This window comes from Tauraco erythrolophus, chromosome 3, assembly GCF_009769465.1.
Source record: "Tauraco erythrolophus isolate bTauEry1 chromosome 3, bTauEry1.pri, whole genome shotgun sequence".
NCBI classification, from domain to species: domain Eukaryota; kingdom Metazoa; phylum Chordata; class Aves; order Musophagiformes; family Musophagidae; genus Tauraco; species Tauraco erythrolophus.
In genome coordinates, this window is record NC_141467.1 from 93,073,665 (window position 1) to 93,098,488 (window position 24,824).

General features: G+C 41.5%; 1 protein-coding gene across 13 annotated transcripts in view; it reads right to left on the minus strand.

Annotated features, from left to right (window-relative positions):
• The window catches only part of MTSS1 (MTSS I-BAR domain containing 1), a 127,487-nt gene that overhangs the window by 92,866 nt on the left and 9,797 nt on the right, over positions 1–24,824 (minus strand). For all 13 annotated transcript variants that reach the window (XM_086608840.1, XM_086608838.1, XM_086608829.1 and 10 more), the window contains exons 2-3: positions 17,023–17,084; positions 14,224–14,297 (exon numbers count right to left, since the gene is read on the minus strand). In XM_086608840.1, the coding sequence (XP_086464966.1) occupies positions 14,224–14,297; positions 17,023–17,084 (136 nt within the window). The remainder of the gene's footprint in view (positions 1–14,223; positions 14,298–17,022; positions 17,085–24,824) is intronic.

Here is a 24,824-nt window from a genome sequence, read left to right on the forward strand (position 1 = left end):
GTGGTCAGCAGCACATGGCTGCATCCATACATATTTCAGAGAAAACCAAGGCGAAGCAGATGACCAGGGAAGACAGGTGAAGCCAGACTGGCTGCTCTCTGCCAGTAGGACAGAGGCATTCAGCAGGGTAAGAAACAGAAAGCTAGGGAGACAAGGAGCCTGATGGGCTTCTTGGCCTGATGCTTTCCACATTTAAATCCTAAAACGGCAGTCGCTTCTCTGCCACCACTCATTCACTCGCCTCTAGTCATCAAAGCACAGGTCTCATCATCTGGGCAGAACTTGCCATCTTTGCCTCTTGGGCAGGTAACTGGGGTGAATAACAGCCTCTAAACATGTTTCACCCTAATACTTTAAAAAAAAAAAAAGAATTATGCACTAGACAGCTATTAATAAGGATAATAAGGATATCCCAATAGGCTTATTTTTTTAAGGTTAGAAATTACTTTTTATTAAAGATCTACCTATCTGGTTGTCCATACTAAGATGATTCACTGATATTTAAATCATATGAGGTCATCACTGTTCAGCACTTTCACAGAAACATTCCCCAACAGATTTAATTAACTGGTAAGCTATATTGAGAGCATATTCATCCTATCTAAGGATGCTGTTCCCTCAATGTTACTGCCAAAGCAACTCTACTCCTACTCTTCCTCCAGCATAACCGGGTCTACAAATAGCCTTATAAAAATATTAAAATGGTATTCATTGTAGCTTAAATTAGTGAGATGGCTCTGACAACTCTTCTCACAAAGCAAACTCCCTCTAGACCTTTTTTAAATATCCTAAAAAGAGCTGCAGCTCTACCTACAGAATTGAAATCTAAAACAAGTCAACAGAAAACAAACAAAAAAAAGAGGTAAATTATTCCAAGCGAAGTGTTCATTGCTGCATGGAAAGGTCTTCGTCCAAATATACTGCGTTTAAGAAATCTTAATATCATGTAATTAAAACCTGAACTAATATGGCCAGGGAAGTGGAGCTTTAAAAACAAGGCTTTCAGGATTGTCTAGTTTGACGCCTTCTTTAAATGGCACAAACAAGTTTGTCCGCCTTAATCTTTCCTATACAACCACTGAGAAAGGTCTCTAGGTGTTAGAAGAGCACCTGAGGTTTTCGGGAATCAAGAAAGAGTAACAGAACTGCAGCTAGGCCTAGCCCCATTCCAACAATCAATATTGCACACTGTTCATCTCTTGTTATTACCGTCCTCTTGCAAAACCAGGCTATTCTTCAAGTTACATGTTTCTGAGTCATCCAACTTAATGAAAATATGCTGAAAATGCTGCAGGAAACATGGAGTGCCACAGAACGAAAGAAAAAAGCACGGAAACCCACAGAAGTTGAAAATAAAAAACCACAGGTAAGCCTCTTTCCAATAAAAACAAGCACTGCCCTCTGCAAAGCAGAACTAACTGAACAAGACAAGGAAATCTAGACACACTCGCAAAACTCTGGAAAACCAGGTACTCCAGAGTTTTTACTAATAAATAAATAAATAGGTAGCAGGAATTCTAGACCCTGTATTTTTGATGTAGTCACATGGCATCTCATGTTAGATCTCCAAAACAACAGATAATTAAGTTGCACAAACTTCGTAGATATTAAGACCAGAAGAAATTCTCATTGCTATAAATAGGTCATACAAAACAGATGCGCCTGGCAATGTCTGACATCCAAGTCTTGTGGTCAAATTGCCACTTCACACCTCCATCCCAGGGGATGTTCAAACCTCTACAATCCAGGACTATTCCTGGAAGTTTTTTATTTTATTCTCCCATTAACAAGAACTAAATCTCCTTTAAGGTAGAAACCATTCTGATTATGTAAATCGCTGTTATCACATTGCTTGCTTTAAAAAACAACAAAAAAAAAAGTTATACTTGGAAATTATAAATCCTGCACATCTACATAATTAAACTATTGTTTGGGGCAAAAATATGTCATTACAAGAAAGAGCTAAAGGAAGAGACTCTTATTTGCCTTCTGTCCCTTCAACCTTTTCTCTCTGTAACTGTTGGAAGCAGTGAATCAAAGGTAAAACGAACTGACTTGCCCCAGTTTGTTTCCATGCAACTTAAAGCTCTATCATTAATGTTTAATGTTTGCTCCCACTGGTCATAAGAAGCTTTTTACAAGCTGAATGCGTTTCATCCGAGAGACCTTTTTTCTTAAAGAAAGTGAGAGAAGAAAGCTATTCATACATCCTTCACCTTCTTTGTAGACCTAGAGGACACAAATTTTGAGTCCAGCTTTTTTTTTTTTTTTGACAAAAAACACACACGAAAACAACTCGGAACCAAACTGGGACTAACTTGAAGCAAACGGAAGTTAAGCATTAACGCAAAAACATACATTGCTTTATCCACCATTACCATGACCTCAAAAACTGAGATGTAGAGAGGGTGAAATTCTGACCGTTTTCAACAGATTAGGCAACAGGTAGAAGAGCACATTAGAGACAGGGAGCTTTGGAAAGGATACTGAATAGTTGTACTGTTTAACCTGACCACGTTTTAGCCTCCATTAAGGCACCTTTTCACAGAGCACAGGACAGACCTCTGGCTACTCCGGTTAAAAAAATCCCTTGGCAATATTCATGATGGGCAGATGGGTGGTTGGATTCACTTTTGAAGGCATTAGCTTTTTTCCTGTGAGAGAACCCATTAAGTCTAATATAAAGCCTTAACAAAAAAGCTTTATTCTAACAAGTACACTTGTTTTAAAACATCCACATCTTAACTTTAAGTTCAGTTAGGCTGCGCATAAAGTCACCCTACAGTAACATCTCAACCACCCTCTTCACTGCCTCTGTAGATGCACTTCCACCCTTGTTGGGAACATACACCAAGCTTATTCTCCCACTCCTCAATTTGGACGCCATGTTAAATTAGTAAGGTCACCAACACAGAAAATACATTGTGAAGAACTACAAGTGTCTGAAAACAGACAACCACTTCACAGAGAACAGTTAAAACCCTTATTAAAATGCAGCTCGAGAAACATGGATTTTGTAGCTCCTACTAAGGCCAGCCTCAAGTTTACAATGAAAGATTAAAACCTGTTAAGTCTAAATCAATTATCCATCCTGAATGCACACAGTGCATTAGAACTGCACAGTCTGGAGAGGGCTTTGCATCACAGTACGTACTCGGTGACAGCACTCATTTCCCCAGCAGCAAGCTAAATTTTAGCTTAATGGCACAAACATTCCCTTGACTATCTTCATAACCAAGACTCCTACCTTAACAGGAGCTACAGAAGAGCTACATGTGAACTTTTTACCTTTGAACCAGTGACTAACACTCACACTGAGCTGCTATTCCTCATGCAAGATCACCTAGATTTAAAATGAATACACACTCACAACAGCATCAAAAGGAGATGTGCTCTATTGGACTCCTGTGATTTTGCAAACTAGCAGAAAACGAAACAGCACTAAAAACAGGGATAATGTATCACAATATGCACTCCAAGTATTTAATAAACAAATTAAATCCAAAGTACACTTATAACAACTCAATGCTCCAAACTTGCATCTCTGTATTGTGCAAATATAACACATTCTTATTCTAAGACCTCATTGTAGCTCTCTGCTTAGCACCCGCTTGCAAGAAAGGGAGATTTTTCTTCTTCTACACAAGTATGTAGATGAAGATGATTTCTCAGCAACATCAGTCACTATATTCTTGAATTACAGTTTCCAATCCTGCTTCTCACACTGTTAATCTAGTCATATCTCAGTGATAAATTACCTCAGATTATTCAAACACATCATTATTCTACTCTCTTGATGCAATCGGCTTAATCCAGTAACAATTTTTAATCCCTGTAATGCTTTTTACTATGGACTTACCTACGTAAACAGTGAATATAAAAGATGACCTCTCTGAATAGATTTTGTTTTTAATATAAGAAACTTCATCTCTTCATGAATATGTACCTGATCTCCCCTAAATATTCCCAGCACAACACATGCAGCTCCTCTTGGTCCTCCATCCATTTCTTCCGCTCTACTCTCTCCTTCCTCAGTTTCCTCCAGCATCCCCAAACATCAAACCAGTAAAGGGCTCCTCTTGAGCTGGCTGAGCAAATGGCACTTCTCACTTAACCAGGTGTGTGTGTGCGCACACACATGCACGAGACACACACCTTCACCCTCTCCTGGAAGATGCTTGGCTTTTGGGGGAAAAGGGCTTGGGAAAGAAGCAGGGGGAGAACATGCTCATACACCCCTCCTTTTCTAGCACAGCCATGAAAACTGACCTTCAGTCATACGCAAAGAGATCTTCACACTTCAGACTATCTGATCAATGCCATAAGCTTACTTTACAGTTCAAGCTTGGCCTCAAAACAATTCTGGGGAGCTCCAGGGACAAGAGGAGGAAGACAGCAAAAGTATTGCTGCCTGCCTAGGTCCAATTTCTGTCCAGAGACAACTGGTCTGCACTCCTTCCCTCTCTCTTTCATATGATGTAAGTTTTACTTTGAAAGTGACCCTAAATGGAAGATTAATTTTCATTTTCATGCACTGAGTCTCACTATGCCTTTCTGGACTACTTGCAAACCGCGCAAACCAGGCTTTCCATATTGCCTGGCACCCTCAAAGCCTACAATCTACAAGTCAAGCTTCAACCCTCTCTATCTCCTTCCCTGCTTAACCCTGCAAAACAAATACATTTAGTAGGTTTGCCTGGGCCTAAGTGAGGGCAGAAACTGGTCCTGCAGATGAAACCACACTGACAGCACTATTTATCATGCTCAGCAGAACAAACACCAGTTCTGCTTCAAAATAAGATAGTGGCAACAGCAATGGCTGTTACTCTTGGGAGAAAATGGACCCAGTTCCTAGGCTTATGTTTCACTCCAAGGTGGGCTGAAGTGATGCCAGAACACAACAAACACCAATCAGTGTATTCTTCAGCATTTCCATTCAGCAGCTCTCTGTCAGGGAAAAGAAGAGGAAAAAAAAAAAAAAATGGACCCCTTCTTATACCTCACCTTCAACTCCCACATTTTTCAAAATGCCTAATTTTAGACCGCAACATACATGCCAAGGTGCACGCGCTACTACTGTAGCGATGGCAGCCACAACCCCCCCCAACGCCTTGTTTGTCATCAATCAAATACTCGTACAGGATTGCATCGAACTGCGAAATATGCTCACATCAGCTTTGAAGCAAAGTCCCAGCCAGCTCCTTGATATTAGTTACTATAGAAACCAGTCCCTTGGCACAGGCACTCACAGCAGGAAATCATGCAGATTTCAATTTTACATAGTAATAAATGCTGCAGGAGAGGAGAATTTCACAACAATTGCAGAGGCTGATTGTAGAAACCCAGAGCTCTTCTATCCCGTGACACCATCACGCTGCAGATGAACGTGCTCTCCTCCCCTCCCACACACACAATTGCCACTGCTATTAGTTTTGAAGTGGTTTCCACAACACCTGTGCTGGGATGGCTGCTGCAAGGGTTGCAGCATTTTTCAACGGCTGCATTAGATCAGAAAACATACTCGGTTTTATATGCAAGAAGTCCAGGTGAAAACAACAATAAAAACAAAACTGCAAAGCAGTAGAAAGATTTAAGCATACATAAATGTAAGTACACAGAGTCCAAACATTTCACGGGAAATACTGTCAGGTCACACACAACCCAGAGCTCCTTTGAAAACAGCCCATCCTCCTTTCCTTCTCCACCCTGTCCAGAAAAGCAACTCAAATAGAGGGCAGGTCACAGATTAATTTGTAGGAAAAACCACTGCAGAAAGCACAAAGATAAGAGGAGAGCTCTGAGCCCTGAAGTGCAACAGCGAGGTAATTACATTATTTTAACTTTCAGAAGCAGTTCTACAGGTTGAACTTCATCAGGCACGGGAGGGGAAGAGGAAGATGCAGAGCATAACGCACTTCTTGTCCTGGACAGACGCTAATTTTCTAGAGAACTTCAAAAACCAGCAGGGACTCCTTTCTACCTCTCTAAATGAGCCCGTAAGCCTGAATGGTGCAAGTTTTGCTACCTCGGCCAGGGAAGAAAAGAGCAGGCAACTGCTTCACTGAAGAAACTAACATGTAAGGGAGGAGGGAAGGGGTGAACAGCTTGCACAGCAACAGGGACAAACATTTGTGCTGGCAGCACCCAACAAATCATCGAGCAAACAGAAGGACAAGAAAATGAAGGAAGCTGGTCTATTTTTAAGCAAGACCTCATTATTACAATGAGCATGCACTGCTTCCCTGGAAGCAGCAGGTATGCAAACATGAGATGAATCATATCACCGAGTACATCACCTGGCAGTAGGAACGCTAGTTTGCATGGACACACGCGGAGTGAACATATACGATCTACTGTCCTGACACCTCCAAAAGCCCGTGGAGGAGCACCCTTCTGGGAAGCAGACTGTGTTATGGAGAGAAAAAAAAAACCCATTAGACAATGCAAATGTCACTGGTGCTTTTACTAATGACTTTTGTTAATGCTTTTGATATTGATTAGACAGAGCTCCATTGTTCTGGACGCTCCACTCAACAGTAGTCTGCTGGAGACTGTAATTTGACTTTTAGTATATCTCTTACGCCATTAGAAACAAACATTTCTGTCCAGTCAGGGTAGAAATAGACTTGGGGAGTTGGAGAAGACATCCCAAGTCAAAGCACACATTTTTATACCACAGCCTTCGCACAAATTGCCTTGCTGATACAAAGAAATGCCCCAAGTGGTTCAAGGGACCTGTGGACCAGGGTGCAATGAGGTTGAGGTGACTGCCTGGACTCTGGCCAGGTCCATGCTCACCTCCCTAGTCGTCTGGTGAGTTTGCATGAAGCCAGTTAACAGCACCAACCCCATCCTTCACCACACATTATCTCTTCTTGGAAGCTGCTTCTGAGGTGACCAACAAGAGGACAACTGCTGAACCTACATTTAAAGACAGCTGTAAGGCATACGGGATGAGGCAGCAGAAGCACAGCAACTGCTCTGCTGCCTCCGCAGTACGTTATGGGCAAGGTCCACAAGGTAAGAAGCACTACTCTACTCTACAGGGAATCTAGCTTAGTCTGAACTGATTTTTTTAATTCTCCACCCACACCACTCACCACCTCCCCTTCTGTCTCATGGCAAATAAGTAAGATACTAAATAAAATGCAACAGAAACAGATCTTCAGATACCTTTACTATCCTGCTGGTGACAGATTAAGGAAAAAAATAAAAGCCGCAACAATTCTTTTGTTGTGGTTACTACAGAACTGTTGCTATGTGCCAATTAGCAAGTTATCCCATCAAAAGGCTGACTGAATTAGCCTGAAAGAGGACCTCCTGCCACAGGAACCTGTGCTACACTGGGAAAACCAACGAAAATCTCAGCCTCCATTTTCAAATCCACATGCCATTATCAAAAGTATGATTTTGGATCTTTGCTTCTAACCTAATCAATTAAGCGAAGGAAATTCTCAGAGCTGTTTATGATTTATCCTCATTACTTCCCGAACTGGATGTTTAAGACATCGAAAGTTTGGTTCTGTTGCTAAGACTGAGAAAACTCTTTGGAACTACAAAACCAGTATTTAGTTACTGAAGCATAAGTGCACCATGTGAAGATGCCCACAGAGATATAAAGTTATTATCATGGAGTTGGGAACAACAATCAATCCATCCATCCCAAGTCTGCAGAAAAACCATGTCCTATCCTACACAGCTGTGTAAGGAAGGGGAAAGGAAGAACTACGACTAAGATTGAGCATATGAAAAATTAACTCTGTGCTGTTTCCTCTCCCCACACTCCCAAAGATTTCTGATTCAGATGATAGTAGATTTACATTCAGTCATTAAAAAAAAGGCCAGCCACTCCTATCTTGACATACCTGCCCACTCCTTGGATGAAGTATTAAAGAAACTTATTTGCTTCTTTCCCCTTCATCCTTTTATTTTTCTCCTTCACAGAAGTTAGTCTTGCATTCAAATTTTCTGCTGGCATACACAATCACCTGGCAGCTTTATCCCTTTCCTAACAACACTTTGTCTCTCAGCAAAGCACCTTAAGCTCAAAAAAATACTCGGTTGTAGGGCAAATACCTATGTATCATATTGTGTACCGCACCAAGGGGCAGCTGACTATGTAAGTCATTATAGTGATTATTTTCACCTATTGCCCTGGAAATTTCTCCTTAAGTAGGAGCATCAAAGCAGCACAAATGTTGCCAACAACCCTGGGCTAGATTTCGTCTTGACCTCAAGTTAAAAAAAGGCCAAAATAAATATTTTTTCTTTCTGCTGCAATGCATGCACGAATACACAGAAAAGGCAATGGTTATGTTTTACCTGCAGAGCAGCCCTTTGAACCCCTTCCTAAATATAAAATCTAGTCATTAATAACCACTAAACTCAGGCATGTAAGATGTTCATCCCATTTTGACTGCTCCAGCCAAATGGACTCACATCAGCTGCAGAGTTCTCAGGGTGTCACTCCATTATCTTTCAACAAGTGTGCCGTTTGCTACTTGTCTAGAAGACGACAGGAATATAGAAACAGAATAACACAGCGCTGCCCGTTATAAATGAGTTTTGTAGTTTTAGCACTTGTAAGCAGCATTTCCAAACCCCACTTCTCAAAATGCAACAGATGTGTAATATGCATCCAGCTTCAAAAATCATCTGCCAACGATTTTGAATTGGTCCTGAGTTTTGCATCATCTTCATGAAAGTATAATGGAAGACTGAATGGTTCATTTAAATAATTTTCCTTCTGATTATTTTGTATTCGAAAATCCACAAAGAAAATGCCTGGACAGTATTATTTTACTTCAAAGACTCCACGGGACGAATAAGTGCTTATTACCAAGTCTTATCTTAACTGACAGGAAGCCCAAACAAAGGTTTCACTATTTGAGTAAAAGCATCTGAAGTTAAAAAGGAGGCCGAAAACCACAAGAATTGGACAATGAGAACCCCTTTCCTCTTGTGCCCAGCTTTGTTTTCACTCTGAAATTACGTACAGATCATCATCATAGCTCCCCAGTCCATAGCCAGGAGCACAGGAATTTATTTCCAAAACGTTCCACAGATTTTAGGTCTACTGCTATAGATTGTGGTGTCTTTCCCTCCTCTGGCTTGCTTTTTTCTTTTTTTTTTTTCTCCCATGAAAATAAATAAAAAAACCACCTTGCAGTACTGTCCATAAAATTTTGCTGCGGAACCAAGAATTTCTCCCCAGGGTCACACTGTGCCTTATTTGCAGTGAGTAAGATAGTAGTTCAGAAGGCCTAAGCACACTTACTTGGGAGATAACAGATGCTAATTCCAGCACTGCAACACTTTGTCACCTTGGAAAACCACTTCAATGCGCACCATTTATATCATGGCTAAGACGACAATGAAACACCCAGAGTAAGCACCCATACAATATCTGGAGCAACATGGATGCAGCCTGCCCAGGAACACAGATCTGCAGCAGAGGTATTCTTTTAAGCAGCTTTATTAAACATGAAGAGCAGTCACTGAACACTGCAGTACAAGAGCTACCCAAGGCAGACGCTCACAGATATTAACCAGATTTAATTTTGTAAGTAAAAGCGTTAACCCATATTTACATTTCTGATAAAGTTTAATGGGGCCTGAAAAAAGTACAGACACTTCAATGCAGCACTTCTTCCAGGTCAATATATCCTGCTCCTCAAAAGGGTAACATTAAAATGGCTATGCTGGTTTTGGTACTCTGCTACTGCTCTGTGTCATGCAGGGTCAGCCTGGTTTTGCTCCCAGGTCTGCTCAGTGTCCCTTTGTAGCCGGTTGACCACACACAGCTCTTCCCTCCCCAACCTCAGACCCTTTCTGCCCACCAGGCACCCTCAACTGGAATTCCCTGCAACTCTTGTCAGTAGCTCTGCATTGCCTTTAAGTCCTCTCAGACATCTGTAAAATGAAAGAGATGGAAAATGTAAATAGTACCAACCAGCACAACGGATGTCAAAGTTACCAAAGGGAGGGAAAACATACCTTTAGAAGCACTTGCCAAGTTGAAATCAGGCAACTTCAAACAGCATTACAATCCATGGAATTTGACTGGCCAGAAAAAGCCGTGTGATACACTGACACATACCTTGAAGTGATTTAACTAATCTGCTAATATCAAACACACCTATGTATATGTAAAACCCTTCAATATGAATGAAAAACAAAAAACCCACAAGAGCGGATATCAGCTGCCTCGTTAACAATCTCACTTTGAAGATCAATTTTAAACTTCAGGGTAAATCAAAGCTTTTAGATCATCTTTCCATAAATTTTAATTTACACCTGTGAAGATGCAGGAAGGCAAGACTGGGGTAGTTTTTTTTCCATGGAAGCTGCTGACGGTGTATTAAATAGATACAGAAGGGTGCACGTCTTCACATTAATCTCCCTCATAACACAAGGAGGATAGTTACTCTTCTCACCTACTTTTTCAAGTTCCTGAATTCCAGTAGTTATCTACAAAGGACATTCAAATGTCACAGAGGCAGAAGACTACGAGCATACAAAAAGCAAAGCAATTTACACACATCCTTTTACATACTGTTCAAAAACCCAACCTACAATATGTTTATGTGTGATACATGTTTATATTTGGGATACATAGTTCTTGCTTTCATACGAGAATAAATTTTTAAGGCACAAAATATCAGGTAAACAGCTATGAAATTAAATCAGACTCAAATATTTTTCGTACTTCAGTTAGAATTGATGCAGATAAAAACATTCAAAGTTTCAGCTATTGAAAGAAGCCATAGCAGAAAAACCCAAACTAAAACTCATAAGCACACATCTACTCAAAATGAAACTTCACTGAGGTTTAAAGGTATCCTGAAGCATCTATTTCATTTGATATTTTGTGAGTATTCTCTTTAATAGTCATAGTGAGAAATAGTACCAGATTCCACGGTAGACTAACAAGTTCTGCCAGGCTGTATGCCAAAGAGATGTAACCTGAATAATACAAACTGCTAGATAGAAGCATATATCTTGTCAATGCTCAAGAGCCAAAACATTTGAAGGAATTTTGTTTTTCAAAATCGCTGGTACCAGCAAAACACAGCATGCACTGCCAGCATTATTAGAGAATTAACAACGTAACTTGACAGAGTTTCCCATCAAAATGATGTTTTTCAGATGATCAGACCCACAGAAATAAAACCTTTTGGTGACAGACGCATCAGAACTACTTTCCCTGTGTTTTCCCTTGTCAGGCTGAAATCAAAAGGCATTGAACTGAGGGAACTGAACTGAACTCGGGGGAAAAAAAGAGTACTTCGGGTTGATACGTATGTAAACAGACAGACAAAAAAGAAAGAAGAAAAAGCTGAAATGCGCTGGTCGGGAATTCATCTGTGTATTGAGCCACCACAAAACACCGGGTACTTCACAGTACAGGTTATCTGACTAATTCAGCCACAGGTAGAGCTCAAATTATGCCCTCTATTTGAGCTCCAAATGGGAATATGAAGATAAACACCGTTACCACTGCAGAATTAGGAGGAGGTAAATGACACAAAAAGATGGACCAAAAGGGAAAAGCCAGTGTTTGGGAACAGCAGTAACGGCACATGACGCAGAGAAAGATCAGCTGGAACAAGGACTAGAGTTGATGAAAATAAGCTCTCGTGCTTGAACATTTAGTGTCTGCAAAGGTAATCACCACCTCTTGCATGTGTGTGGACATGTATATCCATGTAAACACTTTTTCTTCTTTCAAAGCGAATGCTGATGCAAACAGATTAAAGAGTAGCCAGAGAGTGCTTCTGCTGACTTATAAAATGCTTTCATCAGGTAGATCAGTGGGTCTTAAAAATAACAGGCCACTTCTCTGTAAAACTGTAAGCAATTACAAACAAAATGCAGCACCCACCTTCACAACACTTCAGTCATCCTACAAGCACTAACCCTGTCCCTCCGAAACAAGCCCCTGCCTCAGTATTTTCATATACCGTTACCAGACACAGCATTTGGCTCATGCAATGATAAACAGCCTTATTACGATGTAAAACACAGCAACCCTCCCTGCCGCCTGTCATGGAGAGCGCTACACGAGCCTCGTATATGCCCAGAAGTTGAACATGAACTTTGCTGACTTTGGGTAACTGGGAACTCTCTAAACTAACTAACGAACTAACCTGTTAACTGGGAAATCTCTAACCAGTGTGAACCTTAGCCAGGTGTTTGATTAGACAAACACACACATCATTTTATAAACTGGATATGTAACAGGCAAAACTTAACAAAGAATTGTTCCAAGTTAGGTAACTCCTCAAAGGGAAAACTGGGAGCCCATTAAAATCTCCACTTCAGAGAAGAAAACACTAAGTTTGGTTGGTTTTGTTTTCTGAATATGGTTGTCTATACTAACAGCAAAATACGTTTTTATGAAATCGTGCCCTAAGTAATTCGTAAGGTGTTTCGCCATCATCTCCAGTGGAGCCAGGCTTTTCTTCCTGTCCACAGCAAGCTAGAAGGATTTGTATTTGTTACAGGATCAATGTGCAATCTCAGAGATGCTCCAAGGCGGTAGACTACTTTATATATAAACACTTGAATGGGCATGAGTGGAAGTTGGGTTGGGAGGCAGATCAGAACCACCAACTAGCTTGGAATTTTGATTCTTTGCCCAGAACATCACTTTCTAAAATAAAAACAAGATTCCCTTCTATCCTTTCAGTCAGGGAAGGCAGAAAGACCGAACAGAGGAGCTATACAAATTTGGCAAGCCTGGATTTACAGAGCTCCTTTTGTAAAGGATGTGTTCGAAGAGATAAGAGACAAGACAAGACACTTGCTGGACATGTCCCAAATAACACAGCAGAAAGTGCAAAATACCCTTCGAATTCCCGCACAAGCCATTCTTGTCAGAGAGCAGGAGAGTTTCAGTCATTCTGGTATGTGAATGCAAGTTCTACAAGCCTGCCAGCATAGCCAGAAGACAAGTCTCAAGGATTTTGGTAGAGTTTACTTTGTTTTCCCTTTGGGGGAAGGAAGAGAAATAGAAGAGAGCAAGAGCATGCTTGAAGGAAAGACACATTAGAAATCCAAGTTAAGTTCTGCCTTAGGTGTCATCCTTAGTTTATTCCGCTTTCTGGAGTTTTTACTATTTTATGTGAGTAGATTACCCATAATTTACAGAAGGTATGCATATAATGGGGAACTTCGTATCAGAATGTAAATATTAGCTTTAAAAAGGAAAAAAACACTGTTCCCTCTTGTCATTCTATGGTTTGATACTTGCTCCAGCAGCTGCTACTACTCCTATTAGCCAGAAATGGAGGGAAACAGAAGTCTGGCTGAGCTTGCACACTGCTAATGGAAACGCACACTCTTCACGTTCACAATGCTCCTTTCTTCCAAGTCCAATGCCAAGGACACATTAGGACTTTAAAAAACATGATACAAAACCTCTAAGGCTAGAGGTGACCAAAAGCCACTCACTCAGCAGCGATTTGTGCACTTTGAATTTGCTCTTCTGCAGAGCCTGGGGACAGAGCGACCATGGGGAATGCCCTACTGCTGAAGTGACATCTGCACACGACGCCTTGCTCACTGGGCATCCAACATCAGAGAGAAGCAGCCTTTTGTTTCCTTCCAACTCAGTAGCCTGGAAAGATGGCCAGCTGCACTATGTTGGCCTCCGTACTCACCAACAAGCTTAGACTGTCACCCAGAGAAGCCCACAGTCCATGAAAATTAATTTTGACCAGTAATGTCAGACTTAAAGACGAGGAAGGACAAGCAAAGACTCTCCTCAAAGGTACAAGTACACACTGCTATCACTATTTGCAGACCCCAAACGCCATAGCATCAGCTAGTATCAGCTCTATCTTCCGCAACCCTACACTTACTTGTACCAGTTGAATACCAAGCCTTTTACATTTACTTAAGGTACAGAAGCATCAGTGAATGCAGATTTCAATAAATCTTGCTTTCTAAAATATTATTCATCAACATATAATTCAAATGGTAATTAAGAAGTGTTCACATGATTGATGACACATTTAAATTACAGGTTTCCAGCATAATTTTTTTGGTAAAGAAAGATTACTTCCTTTTTCACGTGCCACTTTTTCAAAGTGCAAGTCCATCTAACAGATGTCTCTCAGATCTGCTTGTCAATGTAACGAGTTAAGACTTTTTTTTATAACGACAACTGGTATAAACCACACAGCATTCTGTTAACTCAATATTGACACATCTGCTTACCACGTGTATTAGTAGCCATGTCAGCCACTTTCTGAAAGGCATCCAAAAAGGCAGCAGCTGCTACTACTGTAGTCCTGAAATGCATACAGATAACAAAACATTAGCAGTGTCTCATTGCTGCCTATTTAATTATTGCCAAAAACATTTAGGCTTATAAAGAACACCACTGTGAACTCGCAGAGGCCACAAAATATATCCTCTTTTATATCTGAGTTTAGCCTTTTCCCTCCTTCATTTCTTAATCCCTTCCTCGCTTTGTGTTAGCACTATGGACTTGGAGGCAGCCACGCTAATTCCGTGCTGTGAATTGCGCAGGACAGGTGCCATTTCAAAAGAGCACAGCCATCCCCCTTCTAGCTGATTTCCTCTGATGAACTAATATTAAGCAGTCAAACACGAAAAACAAATCTAACACACATTATACTGCATCATTAGTGTACAAATTGCAGCCACTGCTATTTCCAGGAAACATGCGTATTTTAAAAATAAGCATGCAGGATCTTTTTTCTAGGATCCTGGCCAAACACTTTCCTGAATTCCTCATCTGAGGAGCATCCCTTGAAATAAAAAATAGCAACTTCTTGGAAATCAGACTGGTCTCAAGTTCTTGGGCAAATGGGAAAGAGGAAAAAGAGAAAAAAAAAATCCACTTAAAACCCGCCACCACCAAACCAATCCCAAAACCCCCCAAAAAATAAACAAAACAAACAAAACTCCTTTCTGATCCAGTGTTCCTCCAAGCAGGTCCCTTCCTGAGAGGTACACCAGCAACCTCGAGGGACTCCACAATCTGAAGTGTCACCCCTCCTCACCCCATGGAAAGCACACACAGACCACACATCTGTTCAAGTGGACAGCAAACGTGAGTTACGATTTTCCAAACGCGTTTGTTCTACATAAGCAGACCCTAGAGCCCTGAACGCTTCAGGCCGGTACCAGATTTCTGGCGGGTTTATAGTCTGGTTGACCCAATTTAAATGAAAGCAGGCCAGGGCTCTACAGGTGAAACAAAACTGTGCCCTCTCCACAGTTACCTTGTGGTTCTGTTTCTGCATATCTTTCTACCAGTAACTCTGACTTCCTCTCCTGACAGTAACAGTCAGCCTCTCCAAGCAAAATCCCGAAGGACGACCATCAACTTCACTTTGTTTCAATAGCTTCTTGCTACCCTCGAAAAGCCTGCGAGACCCACAGGAAAGCTGATCCTAGGCCAAAAAGACCACAGGACTGCTTAATTAGCTCAGATTTTATGCAAGTCTCACTCCAAATATGCTCAAGATACAGAGGACATAACTGGCAGCGTAGTAAAAGGCTTACTGACAGCACAAAAGATTTGAACACAAAAACAGGCTTGAGAGGACCAACCAAATGCATAAGGACTCTCCACACGCCCAGGAGATTAAAGGGAAGGCAAAAAAAAATAAAAAAAAAAAGGGCCTTGACAGCTAGCTGGCAATATTGAGCCCTGGAACTAGATAACCTTTTCTGCGATTTTCCTTAACAGTGTTTGTGTTCTTAGTCTTCCAAACTTGTGGGTCATGCTGTTATTCGTGTACCATGTTGTTAATTATTAATTATATTGCTAATAAAAAAGTTCCACTTCTCCAGTAACAAGATCCAGGAAGACCTGGCTCCAGCTCAGATGGTATCTGCTTTCCTTTAGCAGAGCTCACAGAAATGAATCAGTGGCAAAAGGCTCACATTTTCTAAAAATGAACAGCAAATCCTCAAACACAGGCTTTCAAGCTGTCTGCTTGCACGTTCCTGTAGCTAGAAAAGCACTACATTGATTGAATGCAACACCACAGGACTGGGAAATAAACAAAACTATCCCTCATGCCTTCCCAGAAGGCCTGTGTTTAAAGAGTACAAAGGGCTAGGAAAGTTCTCCATTTCTCTTCTTTCTCTACTGCCTCTGCTTCTTCCACACTCACTCAATGTGACGTGATTGCTGGAAAAGGAAAAACCACTTACAAGTGCAGTATTTTAGGCATGATGGTGTGGCAGAACAGCATATTCCAGCTGTTTAGGGAAAACGAGCCTAAACCCTAGCTTCTTCAGGAACGGTTCACAAGACACCATGGAACTGCAAAACGGGCTGCCAATAGCCATAGCTGTGACCACTGCTGCTGCTGTGAAAAAGACGCTGATGCTCTGGAGAGCACAGCAGAGATTGTGTTTCAGGGAGGGTTGTGAAGAAATGCAGCTCGGATTCATATTAGCAGAAACAGATTTTACACTCATTCATTCTAGAATGAATTCCAGAGATGGCAGAATTGGTCCGAGTGTGATACGTATGGCATTTATTAGGTAATCCAGAATGCCACCTGCAAAGTATACGCCAGTAGAGTAAGTTTTAATAATCACCGATAAACGATCCAGCACAGTAATTCCCTCCATTTTTAAGGCAGAAGAAAGTGCTGTTAAGACTATCAAAGACTCTTTAATGTTTTGAGCCCTTTTCTAATATAAACCTACTGTATTCCACGTTAATAAAAACGACAACATAGGCCTAACTCCAAACGTGTTCACTAAACAACAATAAAAACTCTTTCTAGTTTTCCATCAGAAGCCATCAAATTTAGCTCATTTTACGGTGGCAGATTATGTATTTTCCTAATATATTAAAATGGCAGTGGTTGTATGTGAAAAACTACATACATGGGTGTTGACTATAAAATATGCACAATTCTACTAGGACATGCTTAGCAAATTATCCCGGCAGAAGCTGCATTTAATCTTAGTATTTGCACACACAAGGAACTGTAGGGGATCTTGACTGTGTAACATAAAACTTACCGGAGCTGAGACTGCAGTTTCCCAGCTTTATTTATAAAATCTTCCCACACTGGGTAACTTCCCTGCAAGAAAAACAAAACACAGTAAGGAATACTTAAATTTAGCATTCTGGTGTTGATATTCCAGATCAAATGAAACTAGAAGTAAAGCAATAACTAAGACTTCACTAAATCCTAATCCATTAACACTAAAATATATTTTCCCAGCAAGTTCTCTCTCACATCCTTAGACACCAGTCCCAAGCAGATGGGAAGTCAAGTGGTTCTGAATCCAGATGAAACAGTAGGTCCTCTGAGGAGGCTTTACAGATTTTCCAAATAGAAACACCAGGGGAGAAGAGGGATTTCAACTGAAGCAGAGAAAAGAAACACCTTAATTCAGATGTACCAAACCTATTAGATGTGAGGTGCTAGGATATTGCAACAACATGTACAGAGAAGCTCCCAAAACCAAAGGCAGAATCCCAATTTTCTTCTCTACAGATAGATTCTCTATGTCATTTCCAGGTTCCCATCCTCTTCTTCAAAAAAATAACTAAATAAAATAAAGTTATTTTTAAAGCCTTTACAATGAAGATCTGAGTTGACCAAGAGACCACCTCAAACACTGTCTCTCAAGGTAACTCAGCAATCGGGCATAGAAAAGGCACAGTGGCCGTAAGACAACAAACTTTCCCAAGAGCTGCCCTACAACTGCAAGACCTGCTTCCAAAACAGTTTCAAATGACCTTGGAGTTGTTTTCTGAACTGAAGCTGATACAGCAGTGCAGCATTAACTGCATGTAAAATTTTTAAGAAGGTTACAGGAAACTTCAAGTCAGGAGGAATTAAACTTTTTCCCCATTTTTTAGAATTGTGTTAAAGCTCAGGTTTTCATTTAGAATACAGACACCAAGTGTTCTTGCAAGCTCTGATCTTTCTTTTCCAAAGTTTAAAATAAAAAGGTAGCCATTTTTATGGCAAAAAAAAAAAAAAAACTCATCCTTTTTAGACCTAAAAAAGGTTAACTTGCTCTCTGTAGAGCAAGTGTGAATTTTCTGTTAACAGCAAAAACCGTTGTAGAGAGAAACCTCAAAATTTCCCTTGATTGGAGTCTAGAGAGTAAAATAAAATATCTCTGCTTCCTTTAATAAAGGTATAAGACTTGCTGTTACCAGAGCAACGACACAATAAAACCCAGATAAGGCAGATCCTCAGGGCTAACATTACCCCAGCTCTGACTGGAAGAGGTTGCAAGCAAATGCAGCTGCTTGTAGCAAACTCGATCCACCCCGATAAACCGGACTGCTTTTTCCTAATTAAACAAAATCCATTGCCCCCACTGCCAGCAGCTGCCGTGTCTTGTTCGGGGCAAAGACAGCCCCTTCCCCAAAAGCTGACAGCCAAATTCCAGCTTCTCGGTACACCCCGGCAAGCTCCCAGACATTCACACACCACAGGAGGATCCACTGGAATTAGACCTGGAGTTAAAACCCAAGGCAAATCTCCAGCCTTCCTTTCGACTCTGGCATCGGTCACAATTTTATGTTCTCTCCTTATCATATTTTGAAAAATATGTTTTTGCAGAGATGTCGTGTGTGCATCTCCCACAGTCACTGCACAGCAGGGCTTGGGCAGTGCCATGATACACCATGTTGCAGAAGCTGCTGCCATTATGCTGCCCTCAAGGGTACTAACTGGTACTCTACATTTTTTTCAGCAAGAGTTGTGGGATTTTTGTTAGAAGAAAAGAAAAAAAATACAAAAAATCCTAATGTAAACCAGGTGTTCATAAAACCTCATTATATCTACACACAAGGGAGCCAGTGGGAAACGCAGAAGGGGATGGAGAAAATAGCAGTTATTTGGGTGGCAAGACCCAGAATATAAGTGCTTTGTGCTAAGCAAAAATTGTCAGACATTTAAAAAACGAAGGAAACCCATCAATTATTTGAAAGAGGAACAAAATGCCATTTCCTTAAACCCATTAGTTTTACTGAAATCCCCCACTCTTCACCCTGTCTCACAGTGTCTCTATGCCATACATGCATTATGCGTGTTATGCCAGGAGCCCCGAAAGCCCTGACAATTAACAGCAGGACCTAAGGCTTTACCGGATTCTCGAGCAGAACGCAAGCCGGCAAGCAGAGGATACCAAAGCAGCCTGATTAGGTTTCCATCTCAGTGGTGTATTATCCAGCTAAACACGCCTGATGGCATGCAGGAGATTGACATCAGCCTTGTGTTTAGCTGCTTCGCAGGGAAGCTTAAGACACTCCTATCAAAACACAGCTCAGGAAGAAAACACCTTTTTTTTTTTGTCTTTTTTTGCCAGGCTGACCACAAAGCAAGCAAAATTGGAATAGTCATGAAGCATTTCCACAACTATTTATTCTTTGTCTTTAAAAACGCTGTTCTCATCAAACCAGCCCTACTTCACTAAGCTGTAAGAGTGTAACAATTATTTACTGTATTTGTTTGGTTGACATCAATGCAATCTCCTCACCTGGGCACTCCTACGCTGCCTAAGAGCACGTGATCTCATTATAAACAGGAGAAAAACGCAGCTTGCTTTTTTTTTAAAAAAAAACATCACTGAATTAATAACTTGAGTGGTGGGTTTTGTTGAGTGGGTTGGTTTTTTTTTGGTTTGGTTGAGAGGTTTTTTTGCAATTGTTAAAACCTTTCAGCAGTTTTGCACCAGTGACATGAATTCCTGCGTTATCTGCTCAGCTTGCAGCATCTTGATCTGTTTTCTGCAGCTCTGAATTTTCTCTCTAATAAACTCAACTGAAAATTAAGAGTTTATTTTATCTGTGTTCCAGTAGAATTTCCTTTCCCTGTTCCCTGCTGAAGCCACATCCACAAGCTTGTCTCTCTCTCTCAGTAACACGCTTTTCCAAAAACACTTCCACCACCACATCCCTGCTGAATCCAAAACACCATCGATCCCTACCTACAGCAGAAATCCACAACACCTGCTACTTCCCAGGACCTAAGAACCGGGGTTTTATGCCATCTCCAGCACCTGGGAAACAAGGAAGCCATTTCGTGATTCTTGTGGAAACAAACCAAGGAAATGACACAGGAATCAAACTCATGCTGTAAATACTGCCAGGCTCCAGCACCCTGAGGAGCAGTTCCTTCTCCAAGACCTCTTTGCGTGTCACCTTGAGCAAGGCAGCCCCACTGCCGCTCCACGTCTCACCTCCACGTTTGCAATAATAGTTCTTGCTTTTGTCAAAGCAACCGTCAAGAGAAATGTTAACAGCAGTGGGAACCACGGGCTACAAGAGCAATAAAACTGCATCCTTGATTTGACATGTATTACTTTCTCAACTTAAACACAAAGAAATTTGACGTCTTTGCCTATGAAGTGCTTTTGCGACGTAAAGTCACTTTCGAGGAGCAGTAACAGTATTTTTAAATGCTGTGTCTCCCAGAGCTTCCTCTGCACCTTCTGCAATTCCCGATTTCAACTGGCTGATAAAGGAAATCAATTTTTCCCCCTTTAAATGTCAGGGTCAGTCAGATTCCGGCGTTATCTGCGAAAGCAGCAGGCCTCCTCCACCTCCAGCCCCGCTCGGACAGGAGCCGCTACAGGAATCTGGGTCACAAATCCTCTTTTTAGCTCCTCATGGGTTGAAATAGAAATCAGTTACAGTACGGGTTTGTTTAAACAGCTTGCTTGAAAATCGTTAATGGTTTAATCTAGGGACTATCTCCCCCCAAAATAAATCTGAGCCCAATTATTTCTTCACCACTGGGTGAAGAAATTTGACATGTTTTCCACAAAATGGGTGTTTCGCCATCACTGTACGGCACTCCGTGGTGCCCCCCGGGCCGCGCACCCGCCTGCCCGCCCACCCAGGCATGTCACCGGTAAGCCATAACATGCCATTATCCTACCCTATTGCTTAATTAGTCGGTTTATAGGTGATTAGTCACCTGATCCCAGGGCCCAGCTCCAGCTAATCCATGCTGAAGGCAGGCAGGGAACCACCCTTCCACCTCAGGGCTGAAAAACAAAATGGTGCCTGGTGCCTGTCACCGAAGTAGCCAGTCCACAATTAGGGACATGAAACAACTTTCCCTCAGGGACGGGCACCACAACAAGCGTCTGAACGGCACCAGGCTGAGCTGTCAAAGCACCTCCAAGTGCCGGACACCAACACCCAGTCACACCAGCGTCTGGCCAGACTGCTTCCTCCATAGCGACAGCTCCTGGGGACGGGTCCTCCCTCCCTTCTGCTTGGCCAAGAAGGAGAGGGGCATCTCTTCGTTCAGCTACATCCCAAGCGACATCCAGACCCACGGGTGTGGGCGTATGTTTATTTTTGTCTGTCTTCCTCACCATTCAAAACTATTTTAATCGGCAATAAATTACATCTTCCCCAGTCGAGTCCGGTTGCTCATGACAGTAACAGGTAAGTCATTTCCTCATCTTTGCTTCAACCCATGAGCTGTTTAATCTTGTTTTCTGCCCCATCTGGTTGAGGAGTGAGAGAGCAGCCGGGTGGGTGCCTGGCAGCAGCCAAGGTCAGCCCACCACGCCAGGGAAGAGCGGGCAACGCTCCTTAACAGACACCTTCAGAAGGAGCATTTAAACCATGGACAGATGAAGAATTTATTTTTTTTTGTGAACCAGCACAGCCCCCTACACAAACACAACTCTACGTGAGATTTATCAATGTTTATTTTTCTCTTCCTTTCAGGCCAACAATCCTGCAGTAGGAGCGAGAAGAGACTCAGATAAGAAACTCCGTGATTTCTCTATAAAGGAAGGGTAAGACTTGCAGCACAGGATCGTATTTACTGAAACTGTTATTGATTACATCTAATGGCAAGAATAGGAACCCAGATTGTTGTATTTATTTAAGATTACAACTTCAGTATCAACAGTCTTGACAGTTTAAAACTGTTCTGTTGCTCCTCCTGCTAAGAAGTTATGATTCTTCTTTTTCCATTAAAAGACACTTACTTCCTTTAATAATTTATTTCCATGCACCCCAACTCCCACAGACAAGACACATCACATCTTCTAAAACCCTTGACAGTGTTCTTTTAAGTGCTTTCATTTATCAGAAAGGCTTTTCAGTCCTATTATCAGCTCTTGCTGGGACACTGAGTACAAAGGCAGCAGAAACAATTTGGGATCTTGTTCACAGTGACAACCCATCTAAACTTTCAGGGCAAGAGGAAAGAGACAGCTGCTCTACAGTAAATTAAATTCAGAATCTAATTTTGGCTGTTTCAGCTAAAAAGGTAGGAGAGAAAAGGACCAGGAGGGCAGTGCCTTGATTTTATCTCACCGGTTATCGAAGCAAGAGCTGTATGCCTTCCAGAAGAGTACTGTACAACGACTATCTGCAGACTTAAATAAAAATGGAAAAAAAATACTACACTGGCTACAGGAGTTGTGACTTCTCCACCTCAGTGTAGTCGTCCAGCTATGACCAGCTAAAAAGCTGAGTCCCAAACACGCATCACTGTTACTTAGCTTCATGCCCTAGTAACACAAACACTGCACATCTATCTTCAGAACAAAAATTCTAACTTTACTCCTGCATGTGTCCTCCTACCCCTCCAAGGTAAACTATGCTGAAAAGAAAAGATTTTTTTATATCGTTTTATCAGATATCAGAATCACAAGGATTATTATCAATGTCTCATTTCTGTGGCATTCACTACGCTACCTCCAAGGAGCAAAGAGACTTTATCGTGCTAGACAGCACACAAAGTCACAGATGTTACACACAAAGAATGGACTGCATAAGCAAGGATGGTTTGCACATAGAGACTATCACTTTTCCAAGGGGCCTTCAACAGGCAAAAACAGGAAAAAGTGGAGGGGAAGGGGACAGGAAAACAATGACAGCCTCAAAAAAAAAAAGTTCCAGCCACAGATGTCTCAACACATGGGGAGATGCAAGGGCTGACAATCAGTTTCCCTTCCCAGCTAACATCTGGCACTGGAAGTTTTTCCTCTTTTCCAAAAGAATCAGTAGTCAACCGGGAAAAAGAGCACTCACCCAGCCACAACTTCGAGTTTCAAAGTGCTACTAAATGCTAATACATTCCTCTGTGCAATCCACAGATTTAGCCAAGTCCATGACTCATGAATAGGACTGCCTAGTCTTTCAATAAGGTGACAACACACAGGTGAACAGGGAATGCATATCGTTTTACACAAAGTTCATAATTGCTCTTTTCCATCAAAAAATTCTGTTTGTTGGCTTTGCCTCTCTTTCTAGGTTAAAAAAAACACCACAACCCACAATTCAAGAGCCTGTCTCATGAACGTTTCTAAGCTGCATTTATTGCCCCAATCACTCACCAGAATAGTCCCAATCTTTCCACAGACTGAAACATAAATTTTGCTGGGTGAGAGAAACTTCACTCTTTACGAAGACATAGAGGGGTACACAACACCTATTCCATGACTTCTTTGACTTCATTTACCTCATTTCAAATATACAGAATCAGAATGGTTTGGGTTGGAAGGGACCTTTAAAGACCATCTACTCCAACCCCCGCTGCCATAGGCAGGGAGATCTTTCACTACATCAGGTTGCTCTAAGCCCCATCCAAACCAAACATGAACACTTCCAATGACAGAGCATCCACAACTTCTCTGGGCAGCCTGTTTCACTGCCTCACCACCTCATGTTATAAAAAATTTCTTATGTCCAATCTAAATCTACCTTCTATATCTACCCCTATTTCTTAAATTCAAAACCAGAACTGAATCAGCGAAGTCCCAATACTGAGCATTGAGTGCATCCCATAGACTGATGTTGTCCATCAGCTGTTTTCCCATGGTGCAGGACAAGAAACAATCGGTTTTACTTGCAGCAGAGATGTTTCAGGTTGCACAATCCATCCAACTACAAGACCAGCTAACAGGCAATTATGAAAGGGCAGGGAGCTTCCTTTCCCTGGAACTCTTTTAAGGAAGAGAAACACATTTATATAGAGGTCTTCTAGGAAAGCGTAATACTCCTACAAGGCAAGGAAACGGGCTACCTGACTGCAAAGTCCCTTCTGTCTTTCTAAGCCAAAAGTATTGCCACGCACAGGGGACGTTCAAGCTCAGCTCCAGCAGCAAAATGGACCCTCAACTCATGCAGAACGCTTGCTGGGCCAGGAATGAAAAGTCATCAATAGCGAAAGACAAGACATAACTTCACCAGATTTCACAGCAAGAGCTGGAGGCACGCATTGCCGAATGGAGGAGAAAAGAGGTACAAACTCAGGGTTTTAGAAATTATAGTGCATGCAAGTGAAAGTAAAAGCATGTCAAAGATCACATTAAGATGTCATTTAACCTGTAACTACCCTTCAGGAAAGTAGGGGTAATTAAAATCAAAATCTTGTATCCATACATATACTTCCATTATTTCTGCCACTTGTTTAGGGAACAGCAGGGTTAGAAACGAGTTTTCCTCCACATGTGCAGTATAAATAGGCATGCCAAGCTTTGCTTTCACAGGGTGATACATTATCACAACATTGCAAATTATTCAACAAAACACTACTGAAGACATCTCATATGCTATTAGAAAAACTGTCAACTAGGTATTTCTTCTATGCATCACAGAACCACTCATTTACTATTTTCAAAACTGTTTGGTTTTCAGTCTAAACAGAGCATTAAGACATTGAGAAAAAACAGATAATGGCATAACATCTTGAGAAAGTCAAGACTAAAATCCAACCAGGAAAAATCCAGAACAGGGTAATCACCCCACTGAGGAAAAAACACATAGATATCAGTTATTTCTACATTCCCAAAACCACCTGAAGACCTCTAAAGAATGCCCA